The sequence below is a fragment of the Corvus kubaryi genome, unplaced genomic scaffold, assembly GCF_017639235.1.
Source record: "Corvus kubaryi isolate FWS band 111438036 unplaced genomic scaffold, C.kubaryi_AGA036_p1.0 66, whole genome shotgun sequence".
NCBI classification, from domain to species: domain Eukaryota; kingdom Metazoa; phylum Chordata; class Aves; order Passeriformes; family Corvidae; genus Corvus; species Corvus kubaryi.
Window position 1 is genome coordinate 293,601 of NW_024582054.1, and position 24,874 is coordinate 318,474.

The window sequence follows — 24,874 nt, forward strand, 5'->3', positions numbered from 1 at the left end:
TAAGCAACAAAGAGTGGGCAGAACTGTGTAATATTTTACTCCAGAAACCTGAACCTAGGTAAAACTCTCTGTTTCATGTCACAAACTCCAGAATGCAGGTCACACTTGCCAGAAGAACCAATTACAAGGAATTATGCAAACATGCATTTCCTTCAAGGAAGGAGTAGCAGAAAGTTCCTTTGTGCCACAAAGAGTTAAGTTTCACTGCATGGCACAGCACAGAGTCAGTTTCCAAAAGGATTTAGTGCTGGGGCAAAGCACTAGTGGAAAATAGAGCTCAGCAAGAAATGAGAGCCATTATATTTTGCTGTCAGTGGTCTTGGAGAATCAAGGATTATTTTCCTTAATGAAAAATGACCCAGAGGTGCAATCTCCTCCAGCGTTGTGTCAATCCTTCAGTTTGGCAGCCTGCAACCCATTGATGTGGCTTGCATGCCAAGTCTCTGCACAATTGCAGCAATCTATCAATTCATGAATTTGCAGAGCGACTGCACTCTTTTCTGTAATAGCAAATGCCAGACCTCGAACTGGAACCTTTTGAAATTGTTGCATGAATCAAAGAAAGTGCAAGAAATACAAAATATAATTCAGTAATGGTGAAAAAAATCAATCTATTTCAAGAGCTGCAAAATGATGATAGTAAGAACATCCTTCTGTCTCTTTGCATTAATTATATCTGCCCTCTTTTCTCATGAGAGGGCCTATTTCACTAGCTTGTTTTTCTCAGTTGCATTGAACAGAAGTTAATACTCCTTACAAACTCTTTCACTATTGTTCTACACACTCATATCAATGCCCTTGTAGAACTGAGAAGTCAATTCACTTTCCTGTATTAACTCACACTGCCAACATCCATTTTCCACTAGTTGCATTTTCCCAGTGTAACTCAGCCTGAGGTGAGAATTCCAGCAACACCTGCAAAGTAAACTCCCTTCAAACCCTCTTTACAATTTCCTTCCTCTTTGAAGCCAGTGGTTAAGCAGCTGGCATGCTGAGATCTGCTTATAAAATGAACTAATATTGGACTCTTGTCTCCCTCTTCTGTTGTGACTCTCATATGTTCCCTCTTATGTTTATTTGCAGTGAATTACCTTTCAGGTAAGGTTCATCTATTTGTTTCTAAGCCCCATGAGAATGGAGAGCATCTCATACATTGCTACAGTCTCCAAGTGATACCACAACACAAACAATACAAAGAGACTGTCTTGTCTGTACACAGACACAAGGATTTCAAGCTCGAGGTGAGCAGTAGTGCCCTTTTTAGTCTGAAAGAGTTTACATGCTTGAAGAGTTTAACTGCTTATTTCGAGTTTATAAATTGCTCACCTCCTGTGAGTTCAGGAGCATGTCAAGGTGATCCCAATCCTTGTAGAACATTTGTTCTTGGTGTATTTTCTCCAGCCACTCCTTCTTCTGTCTCCATGCATTGTATACATTTTTCTTCTCTTCCAACAAAGCCTGTAGCTTCTGCTGAATCTGAACAAAATTTCCAGTTAAAAACTCATGCTGGTCTTTATATCCCATGGATATGGGTAAGTTGAGAGGAGAAAGGATTAAGTGAAGTGGTGGATAATCCCTTTAAATTGCAACAGAATTATTAAACAGAAAAAAAGTAGAACAAGTTCTAGCACTACTGTTTGGGCAGAGGGATAATCAGAGGTGCCTCATTTCAACAATGGAGAAGTGCTTCTTACAGCACATATGCAGTCCAAGCCAAGAGCAAAGAAAGGTTACTGTTTCTCAAGTGTGACTTCTAGAATCGGATCCTAATTCTTCATTGTCGCTAAACATTGTGTGCTATTACAGCACTTCAAATTTTTATGTGACAGATATTAAAATAAAAATTATCAACTTAGCATATTCTTCTAGCCAGTGAATACATGCCACAAGGTTAGACTTCATATAATTTCAGCTTTCAAACACTGTATATCACAGGCCTTCTATAAATGATTTTTCCTACCTTTTTCTACAGGCAAAGGACTTTACAGTCAGCAAGATTTCTAGTTACCATACTCATACAGTGCAATACTCAGCAAATATTCTGGAAATAGCTTGGTGAGATGGGAGAGTAACTTGCACAAACTACATTTTTCTGAAGATACTCAAGAGACATGTTAATGAATTGTCAGGGGAGAAATGAACTGGTAGGTACTGGAAAAGAAATAAATGCTGTGAGAATCTCAGAAGCTATTTGTCATGAGTAAACTGACATTTTGACTTAAATCTTTCATTTCCAGGGAGTATATTTTACTAGTGTAATTCTTGACTACAGAAAATGTTTCAATCAATCTTTAAACTTTCTCATATGCTTGAGTGTTTTCATTCTTTGGTTGACAGGTTTTTGTCCAGACTGTTCTGGTGTGGATATACCACTGTAATATGAAGTGTAGCATTTGTGTGAAAATCCAGTTTGGGAAGTTGGTAGAATTGACTCCATTTCTCAGAACACCGTAAACTTCTTGAATAAGTCCAGCTCTGCTGCAGGGGACCTTCAGGAGATGCCTCCACTCATCTACTGCTGAAGTAGGAAATGGAACAGATGTTTTTGTGCCCAAGCTAGGTAAAACACTGAGGCAAATGTAGGTCATACACATGGACAAGTGAGTGTACACGTTTTGTTATCTCACAGTGTGATACAATATAAAATTGTAGTTACGTTGGGGTCCAGTAGCTGAATATGTATGACCGCACTCAGAGGAGTTTCAATTACCTCTTTTGATGGCATTTCCTCATCTTGCAAGAGGGACTGTCCTAGCTGTACAATATGACTGAACTTCTCCTCTCGTGCTTCGATCTCTGCCAGCAGCTGCTGATGCTGGGTGAGTCTCAGGCTGCTAGTAGATATGTCCCGGATAGTCTCCTTGGCTCTCATTTCCCTTATTATTTCTGCTGTCCATAAGACATAGTCCCACACCTGGAACCCAAGAAAATATGAAAGTTGAGGTTAGGGCTCAAGCTTAGGTTAGCAGGCAGGAAAATCATAGGCTGACTCGTCAACTTTAAGTGAATAATAGGTAATAAAATCATAGATAAGAAATAAAATATTCCATTAGTGCTTAGAGTACTGCTATGAAGCAATCATGAGCAAGAAAATTCTAAAACAAATCCCTGAGGATTATTGTCTAACTGTGATTGAAGAAAATTGTGCAAGGAAAAATAATTTGATGTTCTCTGTATGTCTTTTCCTCCATTTGATTCTACACCTTCAACAGCCGCTTACTTTAGGCATTGTACTTGAATCTGCAGTAGGAGTTTTGCTCTTGGTAAAAACTAGGACTGCAAGGAATAGACAAGGGATTATATATGATGCTTAAGTTTTGTTATAGTTTAAGTATGTTTGGATTAGTTGATTCAGTTTTGAGGTATTTAATGGTCTTTCAGGTTTTTAAAATGTATTTTAAAAGACTATTATTTATAGTAAGTGTTCTCTTTTACTGTAGAAAACTAAAAACTTTCTCTTTTAAATGGTTGCTGGCTTTTCCACTGAAGGAAACTATGTAATGGAAATAGACTCTTGGCTGCTCCATTTTACCCATAGATTTTTGTTCATATCATCAAAACCTTGTAAAGACAGCCAGGAAAAAATAAATTCAGAAAAGCACCGCACAAAATTGAAACCGGCCAATTTGGGGTCCTGAGTTTAGGCTTTAAAGCCAAGATACTGCTTTTTTTAAAGCCAGTGAACACAGATACTAAATGACTTTATAAAGACTGTGGTCCTTTTCAAGGGGCCCATGTAGTGCACACGTGTTGGCACCATTTTGATTTGTGGAACTAATTCGTTCACACAGCTGGATGTCACTGTAGACACTGATATTGCACTTGGCACTGCAAATGTCTAAAACTCCCTGAGATTTTAAGCTAAGCATTAGGAAAAATTCCATAAACCTCAGGATATATTGTTCCATGCAATGGAACAAGTCAAGAGCCAATAAGAGGCTACTAGACTGCCACTGCCAGCAATATTTAAGGATAGAGTAGGCATCAGTCTGCAGGAAACTCCTAAGCAGAGCCTGACTGACATCATGCAGATCCTAGCACAAACTTCAGGATAAGAGCCTCAGATCATTCAGAAATACTTTGAGTCTGTGTCTACACTCATCTTCCTTGACAAAGTTCCATGGAAGATTTGAAACCCTCTGTTGTGCTGTGTGTTTTAAGTTAGGACCAGCTCTGCTATTTGGTCACATTAAAATTGCACTTGATGGGGTGTAAGGAGATACACTAGATGATTGTGCAGAATTCTCATTTTATGGAAATTTCTTTTTTTGTTTGTTAGTTTCACTTAATCTGTGCATAATTTTTTAACTGTGGACTGCATGTGAACAATATAATGAAAAAAAAGTACTCTGAACAGCTGTGACTAACATTAAGCTTGTGTACCTCTTGGCACAGGTGAAAGAGGAAAGGTAGCAAAGTTGCCTCTGCATTCAGCAGTATGGGTGATATTCTGCAGCAAAGTTGCTTTAATCTACCCTAGAGTTATTGAAATTCTTACAGTTATTAGCCATGGCTGCATGGTTCTGCCTTGTCCCATCTGGGCAGAAAGGCAGGCTTACCAAATTGCAGAACCAGCTCTTCACTTCTTCAGGAATTATTGTTGGGAAATTGAGAGGATTGGGAATACTTTTTGCCATCAGACTGACATCAAAGAGACAGGGAGTTGCCTGAGGCATAGTCCCATCTAGACATGTCACTGAGAATACAGTCACCTAGCTTTGTCATTTTGTTTTATGATGTTAAGAGTCATGAAGATCAAAGGACACACTGGCAGAGTGAGAAATGAGCTGTAGATTTGTCATTCATATCACAGGATGCATCACACGTTTCAGACAAAATTCAAACCAAAGGTGTTTTACATCATCCTATCAATAAAACTTAGAATAACACTCCCACAGGATGGGGACAACTTGACATTTTCTCTCTGAAGTCAAAACCTAAATTTATGATGTAAGTTATGAAGTAAATCAATAAAGAAGTGAACTCTGAGTGACTACATTTTAATGGCTAAATCCACCAAGATCCATCTCCTGATGAAGATGCCTCCAGGTTGAAGACTTCAAGAATCTATGATAGAAGAATACATTCTAAAAGTTTGCCTTGTTCTTCCTATCAGTCCTAGAGACGTTAGAAAGACAGTGGGCAAATGAACTTTTCACCTACATCAGTAGAATCACACTAATTTTCCCAATCAATAGTTCTGCGTATGATAATGGAATTTGTAACGGTTAAAAAACAAACCAAGCAAATCCTCAAAAACCCCCAACTGCCATAAACATAATTTTTCTCTAACTATATAATATTTCTTTTTATAGAATATGACAAGTAATGCTGATTTAAACACTTGTAAGAGACTTAAAGTGGATTAATCAAATGTGAAGATGCCTTTCATGCTAAAAAAGAGAACCACATACACTCTGTTGTGGCCTTGATCCCAGATTACAGCCCTAAGACAAACTTGCAGCACATTTTTTCCAGGTGAACATACTCTAGACACTCTCTGCTTCCCACTAAAAATAGAAACAAAATGTGAACTACCAGGGGTATCTGGAAATAGCACAGTAGTTACACCTGGAACAGTTCAAGAATAAAAGAATGTAAATGTATTCTAGAAATCTACATTAGCAACTCCCTTCATGATATAAGGGGACACTTGCTGGTTTAGCACCTGCAGTGCTTGCGGCAATATCTACTGATTTGCAGTGGTGTAGCTCAAGTGTCTTCACTGAGACTACTGACATTTGCAGAGTATTCCATGGCAAATCATAGCTCAGTGACCTGCTGAGTTCTTTGGAGAAAAATCTACTGTGCATTGCTGATTATGATGTTATGCTGATATACCCATGTCACTGTTTGAGCAACTTGAGAGGTTAGTGTAAAAATCAGTGAGTTGTATTTGATACATTCCATGAGTTAAGTTAGCCAAGGGTTATTGCATGCCCTGACAGAGAGAGAACAAACTTTTATGCATTATAAGCGGGAAAGTAACATCTCTTTCTGTCACTCTTACTCAGTGGAAATTGAAAAGTCTTTGAAAAGACTACTGCTACACCTGCAAAGCAGTGACCACTTCTGAAAGCTGACAATTATTCCTTACACATCTAGATGTAAGCTTCCATTTTTACAGAAGGTAAAAAATCCTTATCCTATAAAAAAGATCCTTATCCTATAAGACCTTTCTAAACATCTACAAGCACTGAATGCTTGACTGATAACACAGAGAGCACCTGCAGCTTTTTGCAGCGTGGAAGTGCACCTCTGACTCACACCCACTGCAGGCAACCTTCCCCCGAGCAGCGAGGGACAGAGGGCAGAAGTGAGCACTTACATGTGCCTGAAAGTCGTAAAGCTTGTAGGCTTGTTCCAGCAGTCTCCTGCGCAGCTCCACTTTGGACTTCAGGGCCTTCCAGTTGGTCACTATTGCCTGCTGCTTTGCCTTCAGGTCTTCCACCTGCTTCTTGGAGCAATGGGGCAACACTTGATCTGCAGAATGGATCAGCTCCTGCAGCTGTACAGAGGGGTGAAAGAAGAGGGTAAGAAGGAGAGTGTCACGGAGATCCTGCTAGTATTAGAAAAGTTCTGATAAGGGCTATTTTTCTGTACATGAAAATACAATTCAAGCAACATTTTCTTACTTAATTTTTCTCATATGAAACAAAAACTTCTATAATTTCTGTTCTATGGAGTAATAGTGACATCCAGTGTTTGCCAAGGCTCATCACAACAGTGATTTTTCAGAGGCAGCCAGATTTTGTTTTCCATTTTTACTATACCATTTATTATATGAATAATACAAGTAGTATTATAATTACTATTATAATGCAAGTAATAGCCAACCATTTCTTTTTTCCTCGTTGACCATATAGCTTAACTGTGACTACATTCTCTTCATGCATGTCTCATGCTTTTTTCCCTTTAAACTAACAAGCAGATGATGGGATCAAGTCTTAATGTTACTGCCCCAAAGCCAGAATATATGAGGCCACTGATAAATAATACTTGGATAACTACTTCAGTAATCTCAATATAACTCATGCTATGCTTTATACTGCATATACTACTGTATAATCTTATATGCATTAAACAAAGCAGTGAAGAGAAAACTCATACTAGGTTTATTGGTCTTGTTGAAGACAATCAAGTCTCCCATATACAAGATAGGTGTTCTCATGAGCTAAATTCTTTACATATTTGTGTTGTGATGCCTATCCTTCTTTCTCACAGTCCAATTTGTATCAATGTTAATTTTCTCTGCTTCTGGATTTTTCCTTGTAATCACTTGGAACACTTTGAAGAAGACGATAAGCATATCACAAAACCTGGCATAATCCTGCATTTCAAACCGTGTTCAAAAACATCCCCATGAATCACTTCAATAGTCAGTAGTTATTACAGTATGTGCCTTATTTCAAAAGTTTTAAACACCTAGTTTATCACTGCCATCAGACCTTTAATATATGAAAAGCCCCAGAAAATCAAGGAAAATCCCATGAGATTTCCAGCCTTCCTGTGAGAGACAGTAATAATTTGGTTCACAATACCAAATTATTATTATGCTCATCTTGGAAACCTAAACTTTGGCTACACATTGAAGACCACAAGTGACTGTCATTACCTGCTGCTCATTCCCAGAGAGCTCATGCTCCAAGGCTACATGATTTCGGAGCTGGGTTTGCACACCTCTCATGTCCTTAGCAACATCATCTGGAATACTTTTGGACTTCTCCTAGAAGGAAGCAATTAGAGAAAGCTTTGGTTTTTTCCTACTTCCAAGCAATAATCACTACAAGCCTACATGAATAATTTTGGGTACTCTAACTCATACTGCACAGCTGAGGACATTGAGTTACTCAACTGATAGGTAAAAGGAAGGCAGAAAAATCTCTCCTAGTAACTCACTTTTAAATATCTTAATGGTTAAGCTATTCAAATGGATGGTTAGAAATGAAGGTTCGTGTCTTTTCTTGATCAGACAATACAAGAAAATATCTTAGAGGCTTTGTGTTGGAAATCAATCTTGAACAGCTACTGCAGTGACAGCAAATTCTTAAAAGCAACAGCTTTAGCCCATTCTTTGAGATACAGGTGGTCTTCCTATGAACCATCTTTAGATAAGATTTTAGCTATAGATGCACAAGAAAGATCACTGTAAAGATGAGAGAAATGGAGGGACCGTTACATAAATGGAAACTTCAACATGTTTTTAATTCAGCAAAGGTTCTGAGGGGATTTAGTTGCTACCCAGACATGCACTGGAAATGCATGAAAAAAGAAAAGTCATTTCAGCTGGAGAACAGCACTGTTGCTAGAATAAAATTATTAGAAACTCTTTCCAGGTCAGTTTAGGGAAAATTAGCAGAATGTTTCTCACCATTGGAGAAGAGCATTTCTGCAACAGAATCACTAGTTTGGGACACCAACAACACATCTTGGTAAGGTGCTATGAAAGGAGATGCATGCTGTAGTTGCCTGTATTATGATGGCACTGGAGTTGGTGACTTACGCAAGATCTTCTCGTACCATGTTCCTGTGAGAATGGGCTTTCCCTTATACACTTCTGACCAGCATACACAGGAAGGGGTGGATGAGATGACTGCTCTCCCTCCCTGGTGTGAAGATATTAACGATATGCAGTGCAAGAAGGGTGTAGTGGGTGTAGTCGTTGCCTGGACCAAATGAAGCATGGGGATAAACCAGCAGCTGATCTGTGAAGTGTTTCTGAACCCTTACTTGTCACTGTCTCAGCATTAACTACTTCATCACTGAAGTTAAATAGGCACCAGGTTCGGAAAATCCCAGCTGGTATACAGTGAAATATTATGTTTGAATTTCTATTCATGGCAGGGGAAGAAAACAGGAATAACATGGTTGAATAGGGCAGCCTCTGCCAGCACAAACAAGTAGAAAATTCATCACATGTAACCAAACAAAGCCCTATTGCCTTGCAAACAGTGGAACCCCTTGGATCACTGCCTCCTATAAACATCTGCATTAGGGAAACCACACCTCTCATTACAGCAAGGATGTGGTTTCTCTGTGAAATTCTTCAGGATGTTCAGATAAAACAGAACGCTGAAGATTATTTTGGGGGACTTCTGCCCCTAGTTTTCGCACTGGGACTGTTTGAAATTATTGCCAGTACTGGGGCACTGGCATGAGAGGAAAAGATTTTTGGCCCAGCTTTTCACATCAGGTCACATGATTGCTTGACAGCCTTCCAGGCTAATGGTCACTGTAACCCAAACAAATGCCTTTATCACAGGACAGCTCTTCAGCACACATAAAATTACAACAGTGTACAAAGAACTGCCGTGGTAAGGCAGTAGTTTCTTAGCCCGATGACTGCAAACAATAGTACTGTATGCACTGCACTGTGAGGCAGCTTAGTTCAAGCCCTGATCTTCTCAACTTTTCTCACAGATCAGCAACTCCAGTTCTACCTTGTTTCACCAATGGTTCTCCTAAAGTAACCAGTCAAGAGTCTAAGGATTATCCAGGATTTTTTTTTAATGCTGTGAGTAACCACACTGGCTTCTCACTGAGAATTTTTTTGAAGTCAGGAGTAAGAGTGCTGAGAATCATAAGCATATTCCATAAAAAAAGCTGAAATAAATTTTGCATTATATGAGATTTCCCCATTAATTTTTACCTCAATATGGGCCAGAGCATCTGTCAGATCTTGGTAACTCTTGTGAATCGCCTCAGCATCTCTCAGCCGCTCACCTCGTAATCTGGTAATTTCTAACAATTCCTCCCAAGAGTTCCTTCAAGGTAGGATGGGGAAAAGAACCATGTAAAACATTAAACTAGGAATAAAGGAGACCAACAGTCTGAAGAAAGACTGAAAACAAAACCTCTTATTGCTTTGTTTTTCATCCCTGCCATTAAATTCTGTTGGAGTGATTCTCTGAGTGGCAGCATGGCTCTCACCCTGCTCTGTCCTCCTGCTTGCTCTAGGAACTTAAAGAAATGGTCCTATTTAAGAGTTCCCCTCTCAATTGCACTTTTCAGGATTTTTATGCAGTACTTGGAGGACTGAGTCATAGGATCAGAGAATATCCTGAGTTGGAAAGACCCACAAGGATCACTGAAGTCCAACTCCTGGCCCTGCACAGGACCATGCATCACACCGTGCATCACACCATACATCTGAGAGCCTTGTCCAAGCACTTCTTGAACTCTGTCAGGCTGGTGCTGTGACCACTGCCCTGGGGAGCCTGTTCTAGTGCCCAACCACCCTCTGGGTGAAAAATCTTTTCCTAACATCCAGTTTAAACCTCCCCCGACACAGCTTCAGGCCATTCCCTCGGGTCCTGTCACTGGTCACCAGAGAGAAGAGATCAGTGTCTGTCCCTCCTCTTCCCTTCATGAGGAAGTTGCAGATTGCAATGTCCCCTCTCAGATTCCTCCAGGCTGAACAGACCAAGTGACCTCAGCCGCTCCTCATATGGCTTCCTCTCAAGGCCATTCATCATCCTTGTGGCCCTCCTTTGGATGCTCTCTAATAGCTTAATAACTCTTTTACATTGTGGTGACCACAACTGCCTGCAGACATACTTCTCCTTTGGGCCAGTTTGGACTGATACCAGAACTAAGAAGCTCAGAGCATTTTAATGTTATTCTGCAGAACAGTCATGGCATTCAAACTCAAAAACAAGAAGAAATAAAAAGCATCTAAACTCCAAGTCTTTCAGCTGATGATCTTGTTTCAAAGGGCAAAGGAAGTTCACTCATCCTTACTTGTAAAGCAGCTCCAAAGCAATTTAGAAGAACCCAAAACAGCAAGTAGATGATGCTAATTTTAAGTGAGGCTGGCAGCAGCTCTGTACCAGTGAGACAACCACATAGTTTGCAATTAGAGAATTAGGAGGACATGACTTATCCTTGTCTAGTTTCTTGTTACTGCCTCCTCCTCAAGAGCAAATGGAAAGAACAAAGCGTTTTAGAGCTAACACAAGGCTCCTACCTTAGTTGTTTCTGCATCTGCCGAATTTCCCACGACTCAGAATACCCTTGGTTCAGCAAGTTGTCTGCCAGCTGCTGGAAAGCCACAACTCTTTTCCCAGCCGCTTCCAACTGGTGTCGGAATGTGTCGTATTTGGCACAAAGTTGCTTTTGAAGGGAAAACAAGAATAACCAAAAAAACTCTTTTGAGTGCTCTCTTTTTCCAAACACACCTGCTCATCTATCAGAGCACAGCCAGGTAATAAGCTGATAATACTTAGAGATGGAGAAACTGCAGAGAATGATTGGATTCTACCTTCAAAGACCATGAGGAGCTTCAATCTCTTAGCAAAAGATGAGGTTTGTGATGCAGATGGGAGGCAGAAACATTATTACTAGGAATAGAAACAAACATTCTATGTACAATGAAATTATTATATTAATTATATTATATATTATATAAATTATTAATTATGTGTTTTCACTTAACAAATGCAAATGTGTATTCGGTACTGTAAATGGATAATGTAGTCTGATTTTAAGGTTTAGGACACAAGATATTTTGAAATAAATTATAAGAATGAAGATTCTGAATGGCTGTTGATTTGTAACAGGCTGACACTAGATTGGTTTCTGCGCCATGTGAAAAGGTATACCTAGAGATGTCTGTACATCAGCAATCACAATTTAAAAAATAAAATCCTAAATGAATACCATACAGAAATATCTGCTTATTAAAAATAGAAATGATTTGCTGTCTGAAGGTGTAGACATTTTAGCACACAGTTGTTTCAGACACCTCAGCCCTCATGATAACAGGATGTAGTGCTGCCTGTTCTTCAATCCTTCCCACCCACTCTTCATCCTTATCTCTTCCCGTCCTTCAGTTATTTATACTTACTCCTTATTCTGTCTTTTATGTTTTCAAGAACAACCTTGGTATCTATTTACAGTCTCACTACATGCAATTCATTTGATTTTTGATCTGTTACTCAAAAAACTCACCAAGACATGTTCATAATCATTTCCACAGTCTTCAGAGCTGGCTGTTTGTTTCTGCTGAGTGATCCAGTCCTCCAGGTCTTCATATTCTCGTAGAAACTCATGCAAGACAAGAGTTTCATCAAGCTTCTTCCCTCTGTTGGGGGAAGGAGACAATATAATATAATTAGACCAAAACAATGTAAGAGAACAGAAATCAGTAACTTTCTTCCAGTGACTCCCTGAAACCTCTCACCATCAAGACTCATTCTCTTTAATGAAAGAGCTGACTATTTCTCAAAATTGGAAATTATGATTGTAGGATGACAGATGTCAGCCAGGTGACGCTCATCTCATTAGCTGGGTTTCCCAGAAGAGCACTGTGCCTATCTGAGCTCTTTCCCTGTTCTGTTTTTGATTTCAGTTGGGGTTTGTTGTTGCTTTTGCTGGTTTTTTTCTTCCCATGACAAAGTATACCCTTTATTTTTTTTTCCAGATCTGTCCTGATCTGTCTTTCTAAAGATTATTGAATTGCTTATGAAAACAAGAAGGAAATGTTTCTGAGGGTGGTGCATCAGGAAAGCAGATGCTATGAAAGCCTTTTGCTGTAATTCTGCTCATATTGCCTGTTTGGCAGAATTGTTGCAACCTGTCACATATTTCAAATGGTCTAGATTATTTTATAATTCAACCAGACATGTTACAGGGCTTCCACAACAAATAATACATCAATTTTTCATCTGCTAGCACTGCCTGGCCATTGTGCAAATATTCCAGGAAAGAAGAACCTGGCTTCCCACTTTGAATCCCAAATGTTCATCACAAGAGATGCAACCTGTTAAGAGTCCAGCCCAAGGAGAACGCAGACCAGCAGTACAAACCAGAGCACCAATAAGGCACCATGAGACCCAGCTTAACATTTAGAAAGAATGAAAACAAAACCTTTCTGTGTTCAACACGCACAAATGTTTTGATATTTCTAGATTATTTCTTTTTCTGAACCTTTCTTTCACAGGGCTTTCTATTGATGCTTTTACTTTTTCAACTGTAAACAAGAATAAAAAGGAAAGGTGAAACACCAGCATTTTCTTTAGGCTCGATTATTCTAGTATTCAGATTAATTTATTTGTTATTCTGCTTGCAGAGCCCCATTCCTTTTCTGAGTGAAATATTTGTGGGGAAACAATCTAAGTTGTTCAGACATTTTTTCCTTTCTGACAACAAACTAGAAATGTTAACACTCTCCGTACAAGCCAACTCTCCTGTTGTGAACATCTTGCTGTAATAATAACTGAAAGAAAGTGAAATGAAAAGTTCATTCATTCAAGAATATTTATTCATTCAAGAATTATTCATTCAAGAATAAAAGCCTTCCTATACTAGTACAGTCACTGAGCATATAAATAAGTGTATCCATTATTGTCTCCCTTACTATATGTAAAAATTAAGTAGTTTTCAATAGCATTAAGGGAACCTTCTAAAATATTTTTTCCCATTGATAGCAGAGTCTAAATCCCACAAATGCAAGTCAGAATCTGGCACCTCAACTCACTTTACAGGAGGATGATTAAAGGTAAAGAGGAAATTTGTAGGTATCAAATTCTTAATATGTAGCAAAACTCCTTGAATAAAATGTAGAGGTCTTGCTTAGTAAAATGAAAAGCTCGTAAATGCACAGAATTATAAATAAAAAACAAGCAATTTCCTAAATAAAATTGAAAAAAGAGGAGATAATTAATAGAATTTAATTATAAAATTGTAATTATTAATAAAAACCCATTATAATTATAATTAATAAATTATTTATAATAGAATGAATATAAATTCCAGTGAAGTAACTGGAGATATCCTTTATTGATTTCAGTGGGCTTTGAATCTAATTTAGGACCCAAGGGGTAGTTCTGTTTTATACCTTGCTGCTGCTAACTCCTGTAACTCCTGGAGTCTTGAATGAACTTGTTCCTTTGGTGCATCAACTTCAACATACTGGATGGAGCCCCCAAGAGGAAGAGTTTGGGCACTTTCACTCAGTTCTTTCAACAAATCTTGATAAACTGCAATCTCGTGCTCCAGTGCCTGACAAAGTAAAACAGTGAATTGAGAGCCAGGTGCCCAAGATATCCACCATTAGTGAACAGCCTAGGGTGTAGTGATTGAGCCATTGAAAGAGAAGTACTTTTGGGAAGGATGTGGCATCTCCAAGACTTGATCAATTTTAGAGTATTTTCTAGCAACATAAAAAAAAAAAGTACAGAAATCAAAATAAATTAGATGGATTAAGACAATTAAAAGTAAAGCATTCCTGGATTAATACTTTATCTGTATCTTTGATTTTAGGAAAATATTATAAGGCTTCTGCATGCATCTGTTGAAACTGAAAAGCAGATACTCAGCTTTGGCCTCAGAAAAATATAAAAATATTCACCATCCTCCTTTTTCCCCAAACTACATTTTTCCAAACATGTTAGTAAACTGCACTGATCTCTTCTATCAGTCTATCCATATGTAGACATATATCAATGCAAAATATCTTGTAGATGGCTGGGCACTCAACTACCAATGCGACAAAAAATTTTATGACAGCAGAGAGACCTAAAGATCAGGCTAGCCTACAGAATTTAAGCAGAGCAATACCTTATGTTTCTTGATGAGTTTCAGTGTTCCATCTTCATCTTTACCATAGTCCTTGTTTGTCACAAGTGGATATTTTTCTGCTATCCAAGCCTCCAGATCTGAAGTATTCATTAAAAACTATGAGTTAAAGAGAAAACAGGTGAACTTTTACTTCAACTTTCAAAACACTCATGTCATTTTTTTACCTAATAAATTCTAAATAGATGGTGCACTGTAAAGTTTACGTTTTATTAAATATTTAGTTCACTGTTCTCTGTGAAAACATGAAACAATGAAGGGGTCACAGATGAAAGACTTCAGTGCAGGATAACTAAGTGTGTAATATCAGTGTTACACTTCTCCTTCCCTTGCCTGAGAAGTTCAATTCACTATAAGAACCAGGCTTCATAAAGTCTAGAGTATTGAAAAGTGTTTTTACAGGTAGATGAAATAAGAGCCAGATGATCAAATACTCCAGGGAACATACTTTAGCCGGGCCTGTGAACTCTGTGCAAATGTTGTTTATGCCTACAAAACTGCATGTGCTCTCTGAATAATTGCACCCCTACATGACCCACTGATGACAGAAAATTTGGATACGTAGTTGCATGCAATTTTTTTTCTTTTTTTAACAAGCTAAGCATGAAGGTCCAGAAGCTCATAGAAAAGAATAGAGCCAAAATCCCTAACTTGCTCTGACAGTGAATGAATGTTATGTGCTCCTCAGTAACACTTTATTGCCTGCAACATTATTGCCTGAAACAGGTAAAGAACAGCTAGCACAAGAAGTACCCTCTTTTTTGATTTCCATGTCATAATTCTCCAGTATGAAGGGCCAGTTCAGGATCCATTACATTAATTAAGTCAAAGCCTGAGACTGTATAAAGACACAGAGAAAGGAGCTACTACTAGGAGAAAAGCATGTTCTGTCCACAGCCACAGGGGCTGGGTATAGAACCCAAGGGAAGCCTGTAGAGCAGCAGGGCTGGAGTGGGGGCTACATTCAACTATACAATCCAGCCCTTCATTCATTCCCATGAGTCTGGACTCAAGCAACTGAAGAGAATACCAGGCCCAGCAAAGCTGGTTTTTTAATTCACTTTAACACTTTGGTCCTCTTGTTTGCTGAAGAAGCTACTGTGTAAACTCTTTGCTTTAATTTGTACCTCCTGGAAGCCAACTGAATGCTGCAGCTGCTTCATCCTTTCCTCACAGGACTTCTCCAAGCCCTGCCAGGCAGTCACAAGCTCCTGGCATTTCTCACTTATTTTCTGAGCTGATGGGTGCTGGCCTAAAATCATTGTCTTTCCTTTATCCAGGACCCGTTGGACTTGCTGTTTGTGAGCATTCACTTCTGCCTGCAGTTCCTGGGAATGAGATGAAAGAGAAAATAGGAATAAAGGAAGGAAATGTGAGGACAAGTAAATTCTGTGTGCTCCTAATCCTAAGCAAAACTGGCAGCTGGTGACAGTGACCAGAGTACAGCAAGTGGACACCAGGATTGTCTTATTTTTACCACACTTGCTGGGGTGCCAGCCCCACTCACATAATGCTCTGCTTTTGGTACTGCCATTGAGAGAGGAGGGAAGGGTATGTAAGGAAGCAGCACGCATCCCTTAACTTCCCCACACCAAAGTCCTCCTGGCGTCCTCTCTTTACCATGCATATGCTCCTTCCCCTGTCCAGCCAGGGAGGTTTGGGAGATGGAGCAGATCACAGGGTGAGACACAAAGCTGGGGGAATCGGAAAAGAGTGTTGAGCTGCTGATGGAAAAATAAAATATCCAAGAAGATGAAGAGTCTTGAGGATGATGCAGAGAAAGACACTGTCATCAGTACCATGAAAATTATTGAACTACTGCTCCATGAATCCTCCCCACTGGTCTTATAACCTTTCTCATGAAACTTGCAATTAAGGTGCTGAAAAATCCAGCACTGCTTGTGGTGCAGGACAGCTGAGGTGCCCCTCTGGCTGTGAGGAACTGCTACAAAGAGTCAAACTCCCCAGAAATCAGTATTAACCTATATTTATAAATACAGTCACTGTATCTTGTTCAAACCATTTTAAAAGCAGTACAGATTTAAAATATTTTTAAATGCCTGTTATATGCTCTCCTACAAAATCCACTATGGACAAACCTCAAGATTGCATGTATAATGAAGCAGCAAGCAGAAAACTACAATAGGATGAGTATGTTACAGTCAAAATATTCAACCCAGCTCAACTTACATAGGGAAGACCCCTCTTTTTTTCTATTTAGTGTCAGATACACTAGCTTTTTATCCTCTTTTAATGGGAAGAGTTATGCAATTTCTCAGATTAATAATACTCCATAATATGACAAATTTTTGCGGTTCTCACAGGAATGTTGTATTTGTTCTGAAAACCATCACCACACTGCTGGTTTGTGCCGACCCACTGAACCATTTTAGCTGGGCTAGAGCTGGAATCAGTGAATGTACTCATTGGAAGTGTTGACCGTGCAGGTGCAGGTTTGCAGGCTGAGGTGAAGTGCAGTGTGCCACCATGCTATAATGCACTTGATTAAAGGAGTTACCTTGTGCTTTTGCAACAGGTTTTGAGCCACATCCAAGGACTTCCCACAGTTGGTGGAATGGGCAATAGGCAAGCGCTCATTGATCCAGTTCAGTTCCATGTCATGATAATGGTAGAACTCATAAAGATCCACAGCAGCTTCCAGCAGCTTACGCCTCTCATAAAGAGGTGCTTGCAAAGACTCAAACCTATGGATCATCCATTAAATATATGTTAAAACAAAGCTTTGTCCTCATTCTGCCAAGGGAATTAGGCTATGATACCATTGTGGAGATTTCAAAACACTGGACACTTTTTCGCAATTAAATTTCAGTGATTAGTACTGGCTGCACATATAAGGAGCCCTTCTATGGAAGGCTACCTTTGGCAAGCAGACCTATATGATAACACTAAATGTAAGCAGAGAAAAAATTATTTACACTTTTAAAGTCCTAGGTTTGTCCTGTGATGTATTGAATGCTGGATCACGGTATCTCTTCCAAAGCAGTGGATGACCTGTGCATAAGAAAGGGACTAGAGGAGGAGGGCAGCTAGCAAGGAGCAATGTTCAGTCATTGAGGTTGAGGTGGGTCAACAGGCAGCTGTGTAGGTGCAGATCGAAGCATAGTTATGCTCCAGCTGGGAGGAGAGATCATTCCTGAGTATGGGTTAAACTTAATCAACCAAGAAAAGTGTTCAGAAGGTAGAATAAAAAATGCTATTTGTCACTGGAGGTGGGTGGAGACAAAAAACAGACGGACACCATACCTTTTCAGATATTTCTGTGTTTCTTCCAGAATCCTCTGGGAGTCAAAGTGAGTGGTGGCCATTTTCCTTGCATGAGATACAATGGCATTCATTTTCTCTGCCAGCTCACGTGTCTCATTTTCCAGCTGTCTGTGCTGCTTGAGTAGATCACGGCTGGAGCGCAAATCGTGGCCTGTCTCAGATTCCTGAAGAATTTTCTCAATTTTTTCAATCTTCTTTTTGGCATCCTGCCAGGAAAAGATTACTACACACTCATACTGTCCTTTCAACAACATTTTCTTTCACTCACTCCTTCCTATGACAGCTTCCTGGACACAGTTTTTAAATCCGATTGTCCTTTCTTGGTAATATGATGGCTGGATGTCTCTAAGAGACATCTTCTGGGAATATTTTGTTTTGCAAACTATTTTGGAGTATTCTTCTCTCTGAGACACTAAAGCACATCACTGAGAATAGTCTCTTTGAAATATATTCAGCAACATAATATAAAAAAACAATCTTCAAAGACTTCAGATTGTAGCTATAACACAACAGCAGTTCCATTCATAATGGTCTCAAAACAGCTTCACAGCATACTGTTCTTGTTATAAAAAATTGACCAGATGACCATGTGCTTAATACAGTGCCATCGCTGCAGGCCCCAGATTGCCTCCAGGGAAGCAGTTATGTTTGCACAGCATTGACCCCTACAGAGTCTGGGTTGTTTTCCCAGTACTGGATGGGCACACAAGATGCAGTGTTGAGCCCGACTTCAACAGCCTGATGCTTTGCTGGCACTGTTACCATGATCATAACTTTGAAGTGAGCTTGGATGGCATAATATTGGGGTTTCTTTCCTGGGACTGCAGACAAAATGGAGACCTTAAAAACCACTTTTATCAGGATAGTATTCTCCTCCATTATGTGGTGTACACACAATAGAGAAACCAGGCTCCTAGACCATTCCTCCCCTCTGTTCCTCATGACTTCCTGACCTGCAGCAGTTCCATGAGCTGTTCCTGCTGTCCAGCTTGTCTCAGCTTGTCACCTCGCTCTATCATCTTGCCATACAATTCCTTCCAGTTCTTTTGAAGCTCTGACATCTTCTTCTGGACAGAAACTGCAGCATAGTGGTTGTCTTGAATCAATTGATTTCCTTTCTGGAGAAACACAGTGCATCACTTTATTAGCAGATCAGCATCTATGAATTCTGGTAAAAAATGGAAAACTTAGCTCCAGAGTGCCTTCACCTTTATCAGTGTTGTAAAGTGCTCCTCGTTAGCTAACATTTCCTTCTCAGCAGCCTCATGCCACTTCAGTTTGCGTAGAACATTTGTTGGATCACGATAGGATTCATCTGACGCTATCTTGTACTTCTCTTCCATCCATATCAAAAGCTCAGCAGCATCACGATTAAACTCCTTACAGAAAAGAAACAGGATTAAGTTGATTTAACTAATGAAGAAGTATGATCTTGAACCATAGATGAGGTTTTAAGACATCATAATAGATCCCTTTCTTATCACATTTACTAATCTGTTGCCTGTAATTGTCAGCGAAGGTTTGCATCATGGATAAAATATTTTAACCAGAAGAGAACCAATCCTCCAGCACAACTTTGTACCTCACCACTGAAAGCTAAGTTTGGTGCCAAAATTCAGAGCAACTGTACTACATTATTAAGGCCCAGAACAGTAATAAGTAATGAACAGAATAAACTTATCCAGTAGAAAAAACATTCTGTTGATATATTTCATTCAAAATCTCCATTTTTGTTTTGGAATTTTGCTATGGTTATACCTTTTAAAGTTTTGTCACCAGTGCATCACCTGCCCTCTGAAGAACAAAACTCTGTCCCACAACCAAAAAGAAAGTGAGCTGCAGTAGGAATGCTCAGCAGTTTTTGTCTCATATTAAGACAAAGGGTAAAATTCAAAATTCACAGATGCCCGACCGAATGTGCTGTATCAGTTACCTGTAGCTGGAGGGAATCCAACAACCTCTGTTTTCTCTTGGCGTTGCTTTGTATCAGCTGCTCCCACCTTCTCCGGAGAGTGACCATTCTCTCTTCAATACTACCAAGAAAAACAGGAACTCCAATGCTGTACTAATATTGGTTCCCCTTGCTTATGCTGCAGTCATGACTGTGATATAAATGTAATCTAGTTTCAACAGCTTTGCTGACAGGAAGAAGGGATATATGGCCCTGTCCCATCACCATGTTGGGTTTACCTGGAGAGCAGGTATTGCTTACCAGCTGCTCTGGATTTTCCTCTTGTATGGCTGTGTCACATTAGTGAATTGCAGTCATACACTGGAATGCTGCAACCTCCCTCTGCCCCTAATAATCCACAATATTGTTATATCAGTTATAAATAACTACTAACTTCCTCTTTGCTGTAAGTGCAATAAGATTTTGGAATGGCTTTCTGATGGTAGTAATGCTGGCAAGAAATCAGATCTTAAGGGCATTTTTATAAATTTGTGGGGGGAGTGTTCAAAACATTATCACTTATGATCACAAGAACATGGTCTTTTGATACTCTATTTCTAATTCTTGTTTGCAAAGGGGTCCCCTTACTAGATCCTAGTGGCTCTAACACAGAAAAAGGAATTACAGGTAACAGTTCAACTTTGACAAAAACACAAAGGAGCTGCTCCTGAAGAGTTTTGCTTGTGAAGTCTTCAGTAACTTTTTAAAAGCAAACAATATTTCTAATATACGATACTGATGAATGAAGGAATTCTTTTTCTACAGGCATCTAATGAGTTCACTTTAAGAAAGCTTTATCACTGTAATTTATGATACAAGACAAATTATTCTAGTGTCTGCCAAATGTCACTTTTAACCTAAAGCATTTCACCTATTTGTTCTGAGAGCACAGGAAATCTAAATTTTTTAAAAAAAATCCCTTTGCCCCCTCATCCACCAGACTGTGGATTGGAAGTCAACTAATTTCTCCTCAGAGAAAGTTTTTCCCTTCACCCTGATCACACTGGATCATTTATTAAAGCTCAATAAAAGAGGAGTAGGTTTGGACTCACACATGAGATGCAAAGTGCCTGCTCTCTAGTAGGTTCACCCCGTTTTCATTGAGTGCTTCCACTCGTCTCCTCAGTGCCATCAGCAGTTGTTCAAATTCCTGATGTTGCTTCAGCAGGTTTCGAACAGCATCTACATGGTCCTGCATTTGAGAAAGAAAATTTGATCAAGACTTTTCTTGCTCATATTGTTTCTGTAGCAGTGAAAAAAAAATTGGACCTTACTTTCCCGCTTCTCTTTCAGGCAGGAGATACAGTGCACATTCTGCATGAGCCCAAGGATGTTCAAGGGCTACAAACAAGCAGCAGGTTTGTAACATATCTGGTTGCTCTGTTCTAGGTTTCCATTATGGTTCAATTTTCACCTTTTAAGAAAATCTGTGTTCTAAATTTATGCCAGCACTCTGGCCCATCTAGGGATGAGCAATACAAAAGACTAATTAGCAAAACTTTATTCCACTCAGTTGATCCTAAGGTATCAATGTTTTGGGTTCAGCTGAAAACATAGGCAGTGAGAGACAGCCACCTCCTTCTTCAGTGATTTTGCAAATATTGTGTGCATTTGTTTTTTCACTTCGTATGCTTTAATGTTCTTAAATTAATGAAAGGAAAAGCTTTTATTTAAAAAAAGGTTACATTTTTACTGGAAAAAAAAATTACTGTGTTCAAGCTGAAACCTTGTTTTTCCATGGATGAGTCAATTTTATATAAACCATATGACACGTACAAACAGCAACAAATCACAGCTTTAGCTGTTTTTAATTTTTTTTTTTTTTTTGAGGGACAATGAACTTTGTTCTTATTAAGATGAATAAGAACATAAGGAAGTTAATAAGATCCTGAAAATCTGGTTCCCAAGTATGGAAATGCTGTGATCAGAAGAATGAAGAAGCCAATCGAATAAAGAAGATTGTTGCTAGTCCCTGGATGGGGAGAAGAAGTAGGAGAAAACAAGATCAGCTGCGGTACATACCCCAAGGTCATCCCCCCGGAGAAAGGCCTCATGGCCAGAGAGGGCTGCATTGATACGGTCTCCCTCCCTATTGAACTTCTGCAATTCCAGGCCATCCTGCAGCTTTTTCCATCGCTTTTCCCACATTTCCTCCAGCTCTTTGTTCTCCTTGGCAAGCCTCTCCATGGTCTGGTGGACATCTGTGGTCCTACTGTTACTGGGTTGTTGGTGGATTACTGTGCGCCCAAGCTCTTCCAGTTGCAGAAATCTTCCCAGAGTCAAAAAAAAAAAAAAAAAAAAGAGACCTCTCTGCATGAGGGAATATGAATTCTCTTTCATCACAGCTCTTTGCTCTCTTGGCAGTGCCCATACACCAAGTTTCCTTCCCTCCCTTTCATTTTTTTCCTGTTGGTTAAGCACCACAAAGTACAGCTGTTTTATTGCTCAGGGATACATGCTGGAGGCAGTGAGATTTCCCCATCTGGACTGAAAGCCCACATAAGCAGGTTTTCATGTTAAAACGGAAAAGAGGGCCAACAGTATCTGGAAATTTATAACAGTGCAAAAGAAGAACTGAAAATGATGGCAAGTGGAAGTATAAGGCCTGAGAAGAAATGGGGGAACTGGAATAAAGTACAGATGGCACTCTCTGAGAGCGTCAGGAGAGTTTGTGGAATTCTACCACTGCAAACATAGAGCTCCTCCCTCCCCCTACATCAGCCATCAGGATAAGTATGCAAAAGCTGATGGGATTTTGTGTTTGCAGTCTCCTTTTGTCACTAAAGTTCAAGTGCATGTGAATAAAATTTCGGTATCACTTTCATGCACAATTTATATACATGATTTATATGTTTCATTTTCACAGTACTGTTGTCATATCACCCCACTCTGCCCACCTTGACAGAATCTCTCTACCTTTCATTCTGAGAGCCAATTTCTATCAGCAGGTCTTGATGTTCCTTCAGCAGTTGCTCTGCAGATCCCACATCCAGACCCATTTCTTCACTGCTCAGTTTCTCCCGAATGCCCTCTGCCCATAGTAGGAGCCTACGGCTGTCTTGCAGGAAGGACTGTTGGTTTTGGGCCCACTGCAGAATGTCCCGCTTCTTTTGGATTTCCAGCTTGAGCTTTGGCAGAAGCCTCTCCATGTTTTCTACCTGCTCAGTGATGGTCCTGCTCTCTGCAGGGTTGGTGTCCTTGATCCTTCAATAAAATACATTCAACTGTATGAACACTTATTTAGAGCTTGAACCAGGACTCTTTAAAAGGAATGGATTTGGATATTAACAGTTCCATTAAAAAGAAAGTCAGCTAAGGCAACATATTCCCATTGTGAGTGTGCAGAAAACTTAAAGAAGTAAAAAACTTTAATATTTCAAATTTGAACTCCTGTGCACAGTTATCTGCTATTTTCCTACCATCACCCTTACTTCCCCTGATTACCTTCTTTCAGGACCTAAGTGATACCTCCACATTTTGAATTAGGTAACTCACATTAGTAAAGATAATTTTTTAGAGCCACAATCAATCCTTTGGTATTCATCCTCTTATAGCTGTGAAGTCTGGAAACAAACACCTCCCTAGTCACCCAGCCACACTCAAGAGAAATCAGCTCAATCCAGCAGGCAAGTGAGTTCTTCGGGTTTCTAGAAAGAAAAACTTTAAAAGCTACTCATTCTCTTTATAGCCATAATTTACAGCATGATCTTCGAGAACTAGCAAAGAAAGTGGAAACAAAGAGAATGTTTCTTACGATTTTGCAACACTCCTCAAGTATTCAATTTTCCTCTCTATCACCAAGACCTCTCTCTCAACTGTGTACAGTTTGCGCTTGTCTGACTCCAGTCCAGCAGGAGAGTTCCCTGGTTCCAGATCCCTGAGTTGGACCATCTTGTCTTGCAGTAGCACTCCTATGCTCTGACAGTCCTGAAGAAATGTCCTCACATCAGCCACTCCAATCAGCTCAGAGCCTTTCTCCTCCTTCAGAGTTTCCATGCATTGCCATCTTGAAGACAGATAAAAATTTATAGCCATTGTTATACATGAACGATATCTGTTTTCTGTTCAGAAAAAGTCTTGTATAAAGATTTCATCAGGACTTAAGTAGGCTGGGCAGGGGTGAAAACTAGCACTCCCTCACAACAGCAAAGTTCGTATCAGTGCCATCTCAAACAAGGGGACCTTGCTCAGGTGGCCAGGACACTCTGAACATGATGCAAATAAACAACTATGGTTAAAGTCAGGACCTGGGTGTGCCCACTGAGTGACAGGGTGCCAGGAATGCATTCACAACAGGTACTAAATACTCCTGGTGAAGTCAAACATGGTTTGATGTTCCTTTCAAGATTTGTGAAGTGTGTCCTCACCCTGATGCTTAAGTAACCAAATCAGCTGCAGTGCTGCAGAACTACTCTGAATACATCACTATCACCCGTGGACGAATTCACATTGTGCTTTAACATGCACACACAAATTTCTACAGTTTAAGTGACTTGGTGTCAGGGTCCTAGGAGCACTCCTCAGTCCTGAAGACATGGCACTGGGCTCAGGGCCAGACTACAGACAGGTGAGGGCTGCCCATTTCCTGCTGGTGGCACTGTTGTCTAGAAGGGATATGAATGGTCAGCTCTCCAATTGCCCCCATGAGCAACTCTCTGCTTATCTGTAGCACTTTTACCTGATGTTGATCTCTTCCATCCAAGTCTGGATCTCAAAATATTTGCTGGGACTGATCTTTCTGTATTTAGAAGCTAAGTTTTCAATGTCTTCCAGCTGGCCTTTCCCCGCAGCCAGTTCTGTTAAAAATCTCTAAAATGGAAAAATACAAGAATCAAGAACTTGGGGGGTTTCCGTTTCTGTGGACACAATTCTCAATAATCTCTTATATCCACTCATGTCCCACTTTCACAGTTGGCTTCTCCATTTGCCTGCCTGCTGACTCCATGCACATCTGTGCACACAAGTCCCATGCAGCCCCCTGACCTCCCTGGTGTGCACATTACATCTGTGAACATATGTCCCACTCCACTGGGACACAAGTGCACTGACGGATTTTTTCAT

At 39.8% G+C, this 24,874-nt stretch overlaps 1 protein-coding gene across 1 annotated transcript in view; it reads right to left on the bottom strand.

Moving 5' to 3' along the window:
- The window catches only part of SPTBN5 (spectrin beta, non-erythrocytic 5), a 91,211-nt gene that overhangs the window by 49,677 nt on the left and 16,660 nt on the right, over window positions 1-24,874 (bottom strand). Inside the window, exons 14-33 of the mRNA XM_042047031.1 lie at window positions 24,492-24,622; window positions 23,568-23,819; window positions 22,730-23,017; window positions 21,836-22,082; window positions 20,866-21,005; window positions 19,796-19,895; window positions 19,071-19,241; window positions 18,816-18,980; window positions 17,842-18,068; window positions 17,096-17,282; window positions 15,705-15,905; window positions 14,560-14,676; window positions 13,838-14,001; window positions 11,950-12,082; window positions 10,967-11,112; window positions 9,650-9,764; window positions 7,616-7,726; window positions 6,329-6,508; window positions 2,711-2,914; window positions 1,327-1,476 (exon numbers count right to left, since the gene is read on the bottom strand). Coding sequence (XP_041902965.1) covers window positions 1,327-1,476; window positions 2,711-2,914; window positions 6,329-6,508; window positions 7,616-7,726; window positions 9,650-9,764; window positions 10,967-11,112; window positions 11,950-12,082; window positions 13,838-14,001; window positions 14,560-14,676; window positions 15,705-15,905; window positions 17,096-17,282; window positions 17,842-18,068; window positions 18,816-18,980; window positions 19,071-19,241; window positions 19,796-19,895; window positions 20,866-21,005; window positions 21,836-22,082; window positions 22,730-23,017; window positions 23,568-23,819; window positions 24,492-24,622 — 3,429 coding nt within the window. The remainder of the gene's footprint in view (window positions 1-1,326; window positions 1,477-2,710; window positions 2,915-6,328; window positions 6,509-7,615; window positions 7,727-9,649; window positions 9,765-10,966; window positions 11,113-11,949; window positions 12,083-13,837; window positions 14,002-14,559; window positions 14,677-15,704; window positions 15,906-17,095; window positions 17,283-17,841; window positions 18,069-18,815; window positions 18,981-19,070; window positions 19,242-19,795; window positions 19,896-20,865; window positions 21,006-21,835; window positions 22,083-22,729; window positions 23,018-23,567; window positions 23,820-24,491; window positions 24,623-24,874) is intronic.